We start from the raw sequence: 15425 nt of genomic DNA, 5'->3' as shown, positions 1-15425 counted from the left end.
CCCAGCTATATGTTTCCATCTCTCTGAACCCTCAGTCCTCCCAGCTATATGTTTCCATCTCTCTGAACCCTCAGTCCTCCCAGCTATATGTTTCCATCTCTCTGAGCCCTCCATCTTCCTAGCTATATGTTTCCATCTCTCTGAACCCTCAGTCCTCCCAGCTATATGTTTCCATCTCTCTGAGCCCTCCATCTTCCTAGCTATATGTTTCCATCTCTCTGAACCCTCAGTCCTCCCAGCTATATGTTTCCATCTCTCTGAGCCCTCCATCTTCCTAGCTATATGTTTCCATCTCTCTGAACCCTCAGTCCTCCCAGCTATATGTTTCCATCTCTCTGAGCCCTCCATCTTCCTAGCTATATGTTTCCATCTCTCTGAACCCTCAGTCCTCCCAGCTATATGTTTCCATCTCTCTGAACCCTCAGTCCTCCCAGCTATATGTTTCCATCTCTCTGAACCCTCAGTCCTCCCAGCTATATGTTTCCATCTCTCTGAGCCCTCCATCTTCCTAGCTATATGTTTCCATCTCTCTGAACCCTCAGTCCTCCCAGCTGTATGTTTCCATCTCTCCGTGTCTCTGTCTGCTCTATGTTTCCATCTCTCTGAAGCCTCAATCCTCCCAGCTGTATGTTTCCATCTCTCTGAGCCCTCCATCTTCCTAGCTATATGTTTCCAAGTCACTCAAGTCATCCTGGTTTCCATAGCAGCAGCTACCTAAGCAGGTACCCATGCAGACAGACCCAGCCAGGGATTTGATGTCAACTCTGAATCTGTCTTAAAGAAGAGACCTGCAGTGATGTAGTAGTTCAGACTATAGGGGTTCTCAATGTTATGAAATCCTGACCTTGGAATGTCATGGTTCTATCTGAACAGAACAAGGCTGTGTCGATAACTCAGTTTAACAAGGCTGTGTCGATAACTCAGTTTAACAAGGCTGTGTCGATAACTCAGTTTAACAAGGCTGTGTCGATAACTCAGTTTAACAAGGCTGTGTCGATAACTCAGTTTAACAAGGCTGTGTCGATAACTCAGTTTAACAAGGCTGTGTCGATAACTCAGTTTAACAAGGCTGTGTCGATAACTCAGTTTAACAAGGCTGTGTCGATAACTCAGTTTAACAAGGCTGTGTCGATAACTCAGTTTAACAAGGCTGTGTCGATAACTCAGTTTAACAAGGCTGTGTCGATAACTCAGTTTAACAAGGCTGTGTCGATAACTCAGTTTAACAAGGCTGTGTCGATAACTCAGTTTAACAAGGCTGTGTCGATAACTCAGTTTAACAAGGCTGTGTCGATAACTCAGTTTAACAAGGCTGTGTCGATAACTCAGTTTAACAAGGCTGTGTCGATAACTCAGTTTAACAAGGCTGTGTCGATAACTCAGTTTAACAAGGCTGTGTCGATAACTCAGTTTAACAAGGCTGTGTCGATAACTCAGTTTAACAAGGCTGTGTCGATAACTCAGTTTAACAAGGCTGTGTCGATAACTCAGTTTAACAAGGCTGTGTCGATAACTCAGTTTAACAAGGCTGTGTCGATAACTCAGTTTAACAAGGCTGTGTCGATAACTCAGTTTAACAAGGCTGTGTCGATAACTCAGTTTAACAAGGCTGTGTCGATAACTCAGTTTAACAAGGCTGTGTCGATAACTCAGTTTAACAAGGCTGTGTCGATAACTCAGTTTAACAAGGCTGTGTCGATAACTCAGTTTAACAAGGCTGTGTCGATAACTCAGTTTAACAAGGCTGTGTCGATAACTCAGTTTAACAAGGCTGTGTCGATACTCAGTTTAACAAGGCTGTGTCGATAACTCAGTTTAACAAGGCTGTGTCGATAACTCAGTTTAACAAGGCTGTGTCGATAACTCAGTTTAACAAGGCTGTGTCGATAACTCAGTTTAACAAGGCTGTGTCGATAACTCAGTTTAACAAGGCTGTGTCGATAACTCAGTTTAACAAGGCTGTGTCGATAACTCAGTTTAACAAGGCTGTGTCGATAACTCAGTTTAACAAGGCTGTGTCGATAACTCAGTTTAACAAGGCTGTGTCGATAACTCAGTTTAACAAGGCTGTGTCGATAACTCAGTTTAACAAGGCTGTGTCGATAACTCAGTTTAACAAGGCTGTGTCGATAACTCAGTTTAACAAGGCTGTGTCGATAACTCAGTTTAACAAGGCTGTGTCGATAACTCAGTTTAACAAGGCTGTGTCGATAACTCAGTTTAACAAGGCTGTGTCGATAACTCAGTTTAACAAGGCTGTGTCGATAACTCAGTTTAACAAGGCTGTGTCGATAACTCAGTTTAACAAGGCTGTGTCGATAACTCAGTTTAACAAGGCTGTGTCGATAACTCAGTTTAACAATGCTGTGTCGATAACTCAGTTTAACAAGGCTGTGTCGATAACTCAGTTTGACAAGGCTGTGTCGATAACTCAGTTTAACAAGGCTGTGTCGATAACTCAGTTTAACAAGGCTGTGTCGATAACTCAGTTTAACAAGGCTGTGTCGATAACTCAGTTTAACAAGGCTGTGTCGATAACTCAGTTTAACAAGGCTGTGTCGATAACTCAGTTTAACAAGGCTGTGTCGATAACTCAGTTTAACAAGGCTGTGTCGATAACTCAGTTTAACAAGGCTGTGTCGATAACTCAGTTTAACAAGGCTGTGTCGATAACTCAGTTTAACAAGGCTGTGTCGATAACTCAGTTTAACAAGGCTGTGTCGATAACTTAGTTTAACAAGGCTGTGTCGATAACTTAGTTTAACAAGGCTGTGTCGATAACTTAGTTTAACAAGGCTGTGTCGATAACTCAGTTTAACAAGGCTGTGTCGATAACTCAGTTTAACAAGGCTGTGTCGATAACTCAGTTTAACAAGGCTGTGTCGATAACTCAGTTTAACAAGGCTGTGTCGATAACTCAGTTTAACAAGGCTGTGTCGATAACTCAGTTTAACAAGGCTGTGTCGATAACTCAGTTTAACAAGGCTGTGTCGATAACTCAGTTTAACAAGGCTGTGTCGATAACTCAGTTTAACAAGGCTGTGTCGATAACTCAGTTTAACAAGGCTGTGTCGATAACTCAGTTTAACAAGGCTGTGTCGATAACTCAGTTTAACAAGGCTGTGTCGATAACTCAGTTTAACAAGGCTGTGTCGATAACTCAGTTTAACAAGGCTGTGTCGATAACTCAGTTTAACAAGGCTGTGTCGATAACTCAGTTTAACAAGGCTGTGTCGATAACTCAGTTTAACAAGGCTGTGTCGATAACTCAGTTTAACAAGGCTGTGTCGATAACTCAGTTTAACAAGGCTGTGTCGATAACTCAGTTTGACAAGGCTGTGTCGATAACTCAGTTTGACAAGGCTGTGTCGATAACTCAGTTTAACAAGGCTGTGTCGATAACTCAGTTTAACAAGGCTGTGTCGATAACTCAGTTTAACAAGGCTGTGTCGATAACTCAGTTTAACAAGGCTGTGTCGATAACTCAGTTTAACAAGGCTGTGTCGATAACTCAGTTTTGACAAGGCTGTGTCGATAACTCAGTTTAACAAGGCTGTGTCGATAACTCAGTTTAACAAGGCTGTGTCGATAACTTAGTTTAACAAGGCTGTGTCGATAACTTAGTTTAACAAGGCTGTGTCGATAACTCAGTTTAACAAGGCTGTGTCGATAACTCAGTTTAACAAGGCTGTGTCGATAACTCAGTTTAACAAGGCTGTGTCGATAACTCAGTTTAACAAGGCTGTGTCGATAACTCAGTTTAACAAGGCTGTGTCGATAACTCACTCAGTTTAACAAGGCTGTGTCGATAACTCAGTTTAACAAGGCTGTGTCGATAACTCAGTTTAACAAGGCTGTGTCGATAACTCAGTTTAACAAGGCTGTGTCGATAACTCAGTTTAACAAGGCTGTGTCGATAACTCAGTTTAACAAGGCTGTGTCGATAACTCAGTTTAACAAGGCTGTGTCGATAACTCAGTTTAACAATGCTGCGTCGATAACTCAGTTTAACAAGGCTGTGTCGATAACTTAGTTTAACAAGGCTGTGTCGATAACTTAGTTTAACAAGGCTGTGTCGATAACTCAGTTTAACAAGGCTGTGTCGATAACTCAGTTTAACAATGCTGTGTCGATAACTCAGTTTAACAAGGCTGTGTCGATAACTCAGTTTAACAATGCTGCGTCGATAACTCAGTTTAACAAGGCTGTGTCGATAACTCAGTTTAACAAGGCTGTGTCGATAACTTAGTTTAACAAGGCTGTGTCGATAACTCAGTTTAACAATGCTGCGTCGATAACTCAGTTTAACAAGGCTGTGTCGATAACTCAGTTTAACAAGGCTGTGTCGATAACTCAGTTTAACAAGGCTGTGTCGATAACTCAGTTTAACAAGGCTGTGTCGATAACTCAGTTTAACAAGGCTGTGTCGATAACTCAGTTTAACAAGGCTGTGTCGATAACTCAGTTTAACAAGGCTGTGTCGATAACTCAGTTTAACAAGGCTGTGTCGATAACTCAGTTTAACAAGGCTGTGTCGATAACTCAGTTTAACAAGGCTGTGTCGATAACTCAGTTTAACAAGGCTGTGTCGATAACTCAGTTTAACAAGGCTGTGTCGATAACTCAGTTTAACAAGGCTGTGTCGATAACTCAGTTTAACAAGGCTGTGTCGATAACTCAGTTTAACAAGGCTGTGTCGATAACTCAGTTTAACAAGGCTGTGTCGATAACTCAGTTTAACAAGGCTGTGTCGATAACTCAGTTTAACAAGGCTGTGTCGATAACTCGTTGTCATTCCAACTAATGACCTCTTCCTTTATTTTGTCTTGCAGCAATGTGGACACTGACGAGCTGTGTGGTAAGTTAGACTCGCATTTGATACAGCAAAACTGACTTTGATTAATCTATCATGACAACAACTACATATTAGTGAAGTCAACGTCAAAAGTGATGCATTGTTTTGGCAGGAGTGCACTGGATCAGATACATACTGTGCCTGTTTTGGCAGGAGTGCACTGGATCAGATACATACTGTGCCTGTTTTGGCAGGAGTGCACTGGATCAGATACATACTGTGCCTGTTTTGGCAGGAGTGCACTGGATCAGATACATACTGTGCCTGTTTTGGCAGGAGTGCACTGGATCAGATACATACTGTGCCTGTTTTGGCAGGAGTGCACTAGGACAGATACATACCCTGCCTGTTTTGGCAGGAGTGCACTAGGACAGATACATACCCTGCCTGTTTTGGCAGGAGTGCACTAGGACAGATACATACTGTGCCTGTTTTGGCAGGAGTGCACTAGGACAGATACATACCCTGCCTGTTTTGGCAGGAGTGCACTAGGACAGATACATACCCTGCCTGTTTTGGCAGGAGTGCACTAGAACCAGTTACATACTGTGCCTGTTTTGGCAGGAGTGCACTAGGACAGATACATACTGTGCCTGTTTTGGCAGGAGTGCACTAGGTCAGATACATACTATGCCTGTTTTGGCAGGAGTGCACTAGGTCAGATACATACTGTGCCTGTTTTGGCAGGAGTGCACTAGGTCAGATACATACTATGCCTGTTTTGGCAGGAGTGCACTAGGTCAGATACATACTATGCCTGTTTTGGCAGGAGTGCACTAGGTCAGATACATACTATGCCTGTTTTGGCAGGAGTGCACTAGGTCAGATACATACTGTGCCTGTTTTGGCAGGAGTGCACTAGGTCAGATACATACTATGCCTGTTTTGGCAGGAGTGCACTAGGTCAGATACATACTATGCCTGTTTTGGCAGGAGTGCACTAGGTCAGATACATACTATGCCTGTTTTGGCAGGAGTGCACTAGGTCAGATACATACTGTGCCTGTTTTGGCAGGAGTGCACTAGGTCAGATACATACTATGCCTGTTTTGGCAGGAGTGCACTAGGTCAGATACATACTATGCCTGTTTTGGCAGGAGTGCACTAGGTCAGATACATACTGTGCCTGTTTTGGCAGGAGTGCACTAGGTCAGATACATACTATGCCTGTTTTGGCAGGAGTGCACTAGGTCAGATACATACTATGCCTGTTTTGGCAGGAGTGCACTAGGTCAGATACATACTATGCCTGTTTTGGCAGGAGTGCACTAGGTCAGATACATACTGTGCCTGTTTTGGCAGGAGTGCACTGGATCAGATACATACTGTGCCTGTTTTGGCAGGAGTGCACTAGGACAGATACATACCCTGCCTGTTTTGGCAGGAGTGCACTAGGACAGATACATACCCTGCCTGTTTTGGCAGGAGTGCACTAGAACCAGTTACATACTGTGCCTGTTTTGGCAGGAGTGCACTAGGACAGATACATACTGTGCCTGTTTTGGCAGGAGTGCACTAGGTCAGATACATACTATGCCTGTTTTGGCAGGAGTGCACTAGGTCAGATACATACTGTGCCTGTTTTGGCAGGAGTGCACTAGGTCAGATACATACTATGCCTGTTTTGGCAGGAGTGCACTAGGTCAGATACATACTGTGCCTGTTTTGGCTTTGTCATTATGGGGGACACTGTGTAGATATCCATTTTAGAATAATGCTGTAACGTAACAAAATGTTGAAAAAGTCAAGGGGTCTGAATACTTTCCAAATGCACACGTACATTCTCACATCATTCCCATTCCATCAAACCAGAATACACTAAAAACACAGAGGACATTGATACATAAACTAACAACGACCGCTGTCCCAGCTGCATTAGATAAGTGCATATACCGATACGATGTACTTCTCATTTAGTAGTCCAACAGCACATGGAACGAATAAATGTTTAAACACGTTCTACTTGGCCATGAGCATTCTGAAGAGGGAAGCTTCTAGAACTGAGGGTGTAGAGGGGTGGGGGGGGGGACCTCTTCATTTTGGTTGCCTTGTGGAACAGACTGCTCAAATGTGCTTGTGGTCGACCAATTACTTTGCTGGCTGTGTTCACTATTCTGGTCCGTTTGCTTTTGCTCCTCACACTCAGATTACCAGACTGTCATATTGATGCTCTCCACCAGCTCAGATTACCAGACTGTCATATTGATGCTCTCCACCAGCTCAGATTACCAGACTGTCATATTGATGCTCTCCACCAGCTCAGATTACCAGACTGTCATATTGATGCTCTCCACCAGCTCAGATTACCAGACTGTCATATTGATGCTCTCCACCAGCTCAGATTACCAGACTGTCATATTGATGCTCTCCACCAGCCCAGATTACCAGACTGTCATATTGAACGTGAGGGTCCTCTCCACCAGCCCAGATTACCAGACTGTCATATTGAACATGAGGATCCTCTCCACCAGCCCAGATTACCAGACTGTCATATTGATCCTCTCCACCAGCTCAGATTACCAGACTGTCATATTGAACATGAGGATCCTCTCCACCAGCTCAGATTACCAGACTGTCATATTGATGCTCTCCACCAGCTCAGATTACCAGACTGTCATATTGATGCTCTCCACCAGCCCAGATTACCAGACTGTCATATTGAACGTGAGGGTCCTCTCCACCAGCCCAGATTACCAGACTGTCATATTGAACATGAGGATCCTCTCCACCAGCCCAGATTACCAGACTGTCATATTGAACCTCTCCACCAGCTCAGATTACCAGACTGTCATATTGAACGTGAGGGTCCTCTCCACCAGCCCAGATTACCAGACTGTCATATTGAACGTGAGAGTCCTCTCCACCAGCTCAGATTACCAGACTCATATTGATGCTCTCCACCAGCTCAGATTACCAGACTGTCATATTGAACGTGAGGATCCTCTCCACCAGCCCATATTACCAGACTGTCATATTGATCCTCTCCACCAGCTCAGATTACCAGACTGTCATATTGAGCGTGAGGGTCCTCTCCACCAGCTCAGATTACCAGACTGTCATATTGATCCTCTCCACCAGCTCAGATTACCAGACTGTCATATTGAACGTGAGGATCCTCTCCACCAGCTCAGATTACCAGACTGTCATATTGAACGTGAGGGTCCTCTCCACCAGCCCAGATTACCAGACTGTCATATTGAACATGAGAGTCCTCTCCACCAGCTCAGATTACCAGACTCATATTGATTCTCTCCACCAGCTCAGATTACCATACCAGACTGTCATATTGAACGTGAGGGTCCTCTCCACCAGCCCAGATTACCAGACTGTCATATTGAACGTGAGGAACCTCTCCACCAGCTCAGATTACCGTACAAGACTTTCATATTGAACGTGAGGTTCCTCTCCACCAGCTCAGATTACCATACCAGACTGTCATATTGAACGTGAGGTTCCTCTCCCCCAACTCAGATTACCAGACTGTCATAATGAACGTGAGGATCCTCTCCACCAGCCCAGATTACCAGACTGTCATATTGAACGTGAGGATCCTCTCCACCAAGCTGCTGTTCATCCTCCAGAACATCCTGGCTGACCCCAAACCCATTCAATTTCCTGATTTAAAACAGGCTGTGGTTTTTCTTTAAAAAAAACACAGTCTACATTTTCTGTAAATCTCCGCTTGTTCTCAAATTGTGTGCCTAGGTATTTAAAACACTCAACCACCTCCATTGGTTGGTCGTTCAGAGAGAGTGGTTGGGACGTTGGTAAGGTGTTGCTTTGTCTCCACATTGATGTGGAGGGCCACTTGACCGGCACCATTCTTGAAGGTTGTTGGTCTGTTTATAAATAGCTGTCCCCAGCTGACGTAGCATCTTTAATAAAGAGTCCCACCAGAGCCATGTCATCCACGTACTTAAAAAGACTCACATTGTTTTTTGGATCTTCTTCTCATTGGTGAAGATAGAGAGCAACAACGGTGAAAGGACACATCCCTGGGGAGCCCCTGTGTTCTGGGTCAGTTTCATCAGAGAGGGGACACACCCCTGGGGCCCCCTTGTGTTCAGGGTCATCAGAGAGAGGACACACCCCTGGGGCCCCCCTGTGTTCAGGGTCAGTTCATCAGAGAGAGGACACACCCCTGGGGTGCCCCTGTGTTCAGGGTCAGTTCATCAGAGAGGGCCCACCTGTGTTCAGGTCAGTTCATCAGAGAGGGCCCACCTGTGTTCAGGGTCAGTTCATCAGAGAGGGCCCCCATGTGTTCAGGGTCAGTTCATCAGAGAGGGCCCTCTGTGTTCAGGTCAGTTCATGAGAGAGGGGCCCCCTGTGTTCACGCCAGTTCATCAGAGAGAGGCCCTGTTCATGAGGGCCCTCTGTGTTCAGGTCAGTTCATGAGAGAGGGGCCCCCTGTGTTCACGTCAGTTCATCAGAGAGAGGCCCTGTTCATGAGGGCCCCCTGTGTTCAGGGTCAGTTCATCAGAGAGGCCCCATTCATGAGGGCCCTCGTGTGTTCAGGGTCAGTTCATCAGAGAGGGCCCTCTGTGTTCAGGGTCAGTTCATCAGAGAGGCCCCATTCATGAGGGCCCTCTGTGTTCAGGGTCAGTTTATCAGAGAGGGCCCTCTGTGTTCAGGGTCAGTTCATCAGAGAGGCCCCTCTGTGTTCAGGGTCAGTTCATCAGAGAAGGCCCATTCATGAGGGCCCTCTGTGTTCAGGGTCAGTTCATCAGAGAGGCCCCATTCATGAGGGCCCTCGTGTGTTCAGGGTCAGTTCATCAGAGAGGGCCCTCTGTGTTCAGGGTCAGTTCATCAGAGAGGCCCCATTCATGAGGGCCCTCTGTGTTCAGGGTCAGTTCATCAGAGAGGCCCCTCTGTGTTCAGGGTCAGTTCATCAGAGAGGGCCCTCTGTCTTCGGGGTCAGTTCATCAGAGAGGCCCCATTCATGAGGACCCTCTGTGGCCGGTCAGTTAAAGTCCTTGATCCAAGCTGCCAGTCCTCCATTGACGTTCAGGTCCAGTAGTCGTTTCAGTGTGGATTTGCATTGTATTGAAATAACTAAAATCAATAAATAAAATGTGATGATATGATTTAGTATGTTGAATGTGACTAGCCACCATGTTCACCAAGGTCAGGGTAGCATCCTCAGTCCCCCAGCATGTTGAATGTGACTAGCCACCATGTTCACCAAGGTCAGGGTAGCATCCTCAGTCCCCCAGCATGTTGAATGTGACTAGCCACCATGTTCACCAAGGTCAGGGTAGCATCCTCAGTCCCCCAGCATGTTGAATGTGACTAGCCACCATGTTCACCAAGGTCAGGGTAGCATCCTCAGTCCCCCAGCATGTTGAATGTGACTAGCCACCATGTTCACCAAGGTCAGGGTAGCATCCTCAGTCCCCCAGCATGTTGAATGTGACTAGCCACCATGTTCACCAAGGTCAGGGTAGCATCCTCAGTCCCCGTCTGTGCTTAATATTAATAGGCAAACTGTAACGGCTCCTGTTGATCTTCTATGGACAGGGTAAGGTGCTCACTTTCAACACTTTCCATGCATTTGGCAAAAAGGGGCGTGAGGGCCACAAGACGAATGTCATTTGGTGATTTGGCCCCTGACTTCTTAGGCACCGGTACGATGGTCGACGCCTTCCAGGAGTCTGTCCAGGTGCTCAGCAGGAAGTTAAAACAGTCGTGAGAAGAAGCCCTTGAGCTGGTCGGCCCCGTAGTCTGTCTGGAGCTTTGCGTGGCTTAATATTTGAGCATGAGGCCATTTTGTTCTCTGTTATCTGGACAGGAGAGGATTTGAGGGGATGCTGTCGCATATTCGTTTATCGTTCCTCTTTAAAAATCGGTGGTGTCAAATTACAGTTAATGTTGTTTCCAGAGGAGGAACAGTCTGAAATGTTATTGTTCTCTTTTCCTTTCTCCTCCCATCATTGCATTAAGCCCCTCCCATGCTTGTCTTGGATTGGCTGGACAGAACCTCTGCTTTACATATTTTTTGTTGGGAAACACACTCAGTATCCTCCCAGATCTGGAAGTATGATGTAATGCTGTCTGTCAACTAGTGGGGATCCGTTCACCAATCAAAGTACACCTCCCCAGGCTGTGACCTCACCTCCCCGGGCTGTGACCTCACCTCCCCGGGCTGTGACGTCACCTCCCCGGGCTGTGACCTCACCTCCCCGGGCTGTGACGTCACCTCCCCGGGCTGTGACGTCACCTCCCCGGGCTGTGACGTCACCTCCCCGGGCTGTGACGTCACCTCCCCGGGCTGTGACCTCACCTCCCCGGGCTGTGACCTCACCTCCCCGGGCTGTGACCTCACCTCCCCGGGCTGTGACCTCACCTCCCCGGGCTGTGACCTCACCTCCCCCCGGGCTGTGACGTCACCTCCCCGGGCTGCGACGTCACCTCCCCGGGCTGCGACGTCACCTCCCCGGGCTGCGACGTCACCTCCCCGGGCTGCGACGTCACCTCCCCGGGCTGCGACCTCACCTCCCGGGCTGCGACGTCACCTCCCCGGGCTGTGACCTCACCTCCCGGGCTGTGACCTCACCTCCCCGGGCTGTGACCTCACCTCCCGGGCTGTGACGTCACCTCCCGGGCTGTGACCTCACCTCCCGGGCTGTGACCTCACCTCCCCGGGCTGTGACGTGACCTCCCCGGGCTGTGACCTCACCTCCCCGGGCTGTGACCTCACCTCCCCGGGCTGTGACCTCACCTCCCCGGGCTGTGACCTCACCTCCCCGGGCTGTGACCTCACCTCCCCGGGCTGTGACCTCACCTCCCCGGGCTGTGACCTCACCTCCCCCCGGGCTGTGACGTCACCTCCCCGGGCTGCGACCTCCCGGGCTGCGACGTCACCTCCCCGGGCTGTGACCTCACCTCCCCGGGCTGTGACCTCACCTCCCCGGGCTGTGTCCTCACCTCCCCCCGGGCTGTGACGTCACCTCCCCGGGCTGCGACGTCACCTCCCCGGGCTGCGACGTCACCTCCCCGGGCTGCGACATCACCTCCCCGCGACGTCACCTCCCCGGGCTGCGACGTCACCTCCCCGGGCTGTGACGTCACCTCCCCGGGCTGTGACCTCACCTCCCCGGGCTGTGACCTCACCTCCCCGGGCTGTGACCTCACCTCCCCGGGCTGTGACCTCACCTCCCGGGCTGTGACCTCACCTCCCGGGCTGTGACGTGACCTCCCGGGCTGTGACCTCACCTCCCGGGCTGTGACCTCACCTCCCCGGGCTGTGACCTCACCTCCCCGGGCTGTGACCTCACCTCCCCGGGCTGTGACCTCACCTCCCCGGGCTGTGACCTCACCTCCCCCCGGGCTGTGACGTCACCTCCCCGGGCTGCGACGTCACCTCCCCGGGCTGCGACGTCACCTCCCCGGGCTGTGACCTCACCTCCCCGGGCTGTGACCTCAAAGCAGTCCTTGTGCTCCTCCCTACTCTCCTCTATCCTATACTTGACTGGATTTCTCTACACGCTTTCACGTTTCACCTACTGCCTGTATCTCAGTAGGAGATGGATAACGTTATGGTCTGATTTCACGGTGGGGTGCTCTGCAGACTGCCTTGTATCCTCTACGTTGCCATGACGCTGGTCCAGGATGCGAGTTGAGCGAGTTGGACAGGTGACGTACTGTTTCAGAGTGGGGAGAGCGTATTAAAATCCCCAAGCACAAATACTCTCTGGTCAGTTGATCGTGAAAGGGATTGAACCCGTCTGTAATCCTGTTAGCTGCCTCCTTATTGGTCCAGGTACATGGACCAGAATAATGGATCCAGATAGAATGGCCTGAATGATACAAAGAGAATCTCACAGTCTCTGGTGCACACTTGTTCAATCACAGGACACTGCTTGGCCCAAGTATTATCTACAAAGATACATAGCCCCCCCCCCCTCCCCCACCCCTGCCTCCACCTATTGATTTATGTGACGTTGTTTCGTCACGATCTGCTCTAATGACAGTGTATCAATCAATGTTCACATCAATATTGTCCTCGCTGAGCCAGGTTTCTGTAAAGCAGGTTAAATCAGGTCTCCTTAAGTCCTCTTCAGATAACTCCTCCAGTTCCTTATTTAGTGACAGCACATTTCACTGGCAGATCCCTGGGAGCAGGTGACGACTTCCTGCCTCCGTAGTTCCTGGCACTGCCTCTTGAGCCTCGCTGCTTCTTAGTTTCCCTTTTTGACTTTTGTATTCTGTTCTACTGTATTCTGTTCTACTGTATTCTGTTCTACTGTATTCTATTCTACTGTATTCTTTTCTACTGTATTCTGTTCTACTGTATTCTACTGTATTCTGTACTACTGTATTCTATTCTACTGTATTCTACTGTATTCTGTTCTACTGTATTCTGTTCTACTGTATTCTGTTCTACTGTATTCTGTTCTACTGTATTCTATTCTACTGTATTCTTTTCTACTGTATTCTGTTCTACTGTATTCTGTTCTACTGTATTCTACTGTATTCTGTACTACTGTATTCTATTCTACTGTATTCTGTACTACTGTATTCTATTCTACTGTATTCTGTTCTACTGTATTCTATTCTACTGTATTCTGTTCTATGTGCCTTAGTCTATGCTGCTCGTCCTAATATTAATATATCCTTAATTCCATTTCTTTACTTTAGATTTGTGTGTATTGTTGTGAAATTGTTAGATATTACTGCACTGTCGGAGCTAGAAACACAATCATTTCACTACACCCGCAATAACATCTGCTAAACACGTTTATGTGACCAATAAAATGTGATTTGATTTGATCAGGCAAGGCAATGCTGTTTTGGAGAGTGTGAGCTTTATCTGGGCAGGAGAGCAGAAACTCGGGGGAGTAGGTAATCGTGATTAACTCACTGAATCCATACAACCTCCGGTAGTGATTGTACATTTTTCCGCATATTACAGCGATTGGGATTAAGGTCGTCACACATTTGTATTTATTATGGATCACCATTAGTTCCTGTCAAGGCAGCAGCTACTCTTCCTGGGGTTTATTATGGATCCCCATTAGTTCCTTCCAAGGCAGCAGCTACTCTCCCTGGGGTTTATTATGGATCCCCATTAGTTCCTGCCAAGGCAGCAGCTACTCTTCCTGGGGTTTATTATGGATCCCCATTAGTTCCTTCCAAGGCAGCAGCTACTCTTCCTCGGGTTTATTATGGATCCCCATTAGTTATTGTCAAGGCAGCAGCTACTCTTCCTGGGGTTTATTGTGGATCCCCATTAGTTCCTGCCAAGGCAGCAGCTACTCTTCCTGGGGTTTATTATGGATCCCCATTAGTTCCTGCCAAGGCAGCAGCTACTCTTCCTGGGGTTTATTATGGATCCCCATTAGTTCCTGCCAAAGCAGCAGCTACTCTTCCTGGGGTTTATTATGGATCCCCATTAGTTCCTGCCAAGGCAGCAGCTACTCTTCCTGGGGTTTATTATGGATCCCCATTAGTTCCTGCCAAGGCAGCAGCTACTCTTCCTGGGGTTTATTATGGATCCCCATTAGTTCCTGCCAAAGCAGCAGCTACTCTTCCTGGGGTTTATTATGGATCCCCATTAGTTCCTGCCAAGGCAGCAGCTACTCTTCCTGGGGTTTATTATGGATCCCCATTAGTTCCTTCCAAGGCAGCAGCTACTCTTCCTCGGGTTTATTATGGATCCCCATTAGTTATTGTCAAGGCAGCAGCAACTCTACCTGGGGTTTATTGTGGATCCCCATTAGTTCCTGCCAAGGCAGCAGCTACTCTTCCTGGGGTTTATTATGGATCCCCATTAGTTCCTGCCAAGGCAGCAGCTACTCTTCCTGGGGTTTATTATGGATCCCCATTAGTTCCTGCCAAAGCAGCAGCTACTCTTCCTGGGGTTTATTATGGATCCCCATTAGTTCCTGCCAAGGCAGCAGCTACTCTTCCTGGGGTTTATTATGGATCCCCATTAGTTCCTTCCAAGGCAGCAGCTACTCTTCCTCGGGTTTATTATGGATCCCCATTAGTTATTGTCAAGGCAGCAGCAACTCTACCTGGGGTTTATTGTGGATCCCCATTAGTTCCTGCCAAGGCAGCAGCTACTCTTCCTGGGGTTTATTATGGATCCCCATTAGTTCCTGCCAAGGCAGCAGCTACTCTTCCTGGGGTTTATTATGGATCCCCATTAGTTCCTGCCAAGGCAGCAGCTACTCTTCCGTGGGTTTATCGTGTGTGTGTGTGTGTGTGTGTGCCAATGGTTGTGTCTCTTAACAGTCCCCGCTGTTCCATAAGGTGTATTTTTATCTGTTTTTGAATCTGATTCTCCTGCTGCATCTATGTAGTATATGTAGTAGTTCTCCATGGCTCTATGTAGTACTGTTCACCTCCCATAGTCTGTTCTGGACTTGGGGAATGTGAAGAGACCTCTGGTGGCATGTCTTGTGGGGTACGCATGGGTGTCTGAGCTGTGTGCCAGTAGTTTAGACAGGCAGCTCGGTACATTCAACATGTCAATACCTCTCATAAATACAAGTAGTGATGAAGTCAATCTCTCCTCCACTTTGAGCCAGGAGAGATTGACATGCATATTATTAATATTAGCACTCTG

At 47.6% G+C, this 15425-nt stretch overlaps 1 protein-coding gene across 1 annotated transcript in view; it reads left to right on the top strand.

The window, feature by feature from the left end:
* necab1 (N-terminal EF-hand calcium binding protein 1) overlaps positions 1–15425 on the top strand; it is a 98648-nt gene that overhangs the window by 33047 nt on the left and 50176 nt on the right. The window contains exon 4 of the mRNA XM_042295061.1: positions 4833–4858. Coding sequence (XP_042150995.1) covers positions 4833–4858 — 26 coding nt within the window. The remainder of the gene's footprint in view (positions 1–4832; positions 4859–15425) is intronic.

The sequence above is a fragment of the Oncorhynchus tshawytscha genome, linkage group LG13, assembly GCF_018296145.1.
Source record: "Oncorhynchus tshawytscha isolate Ot180627B linkage group LG13, Otsh_v2.0, whole genome shotgun sequence".
Taxonomy (NCBI): Eukaryota; Metazoa; Chordata; class Actinopteri; order Salmoniformes; family Salmonidae; genus Oncorhynchus; species Oncorhynchus tshawytscha.
This window is presented reverse-complemented; position numbering and strand designations above follow the sequence as displayed.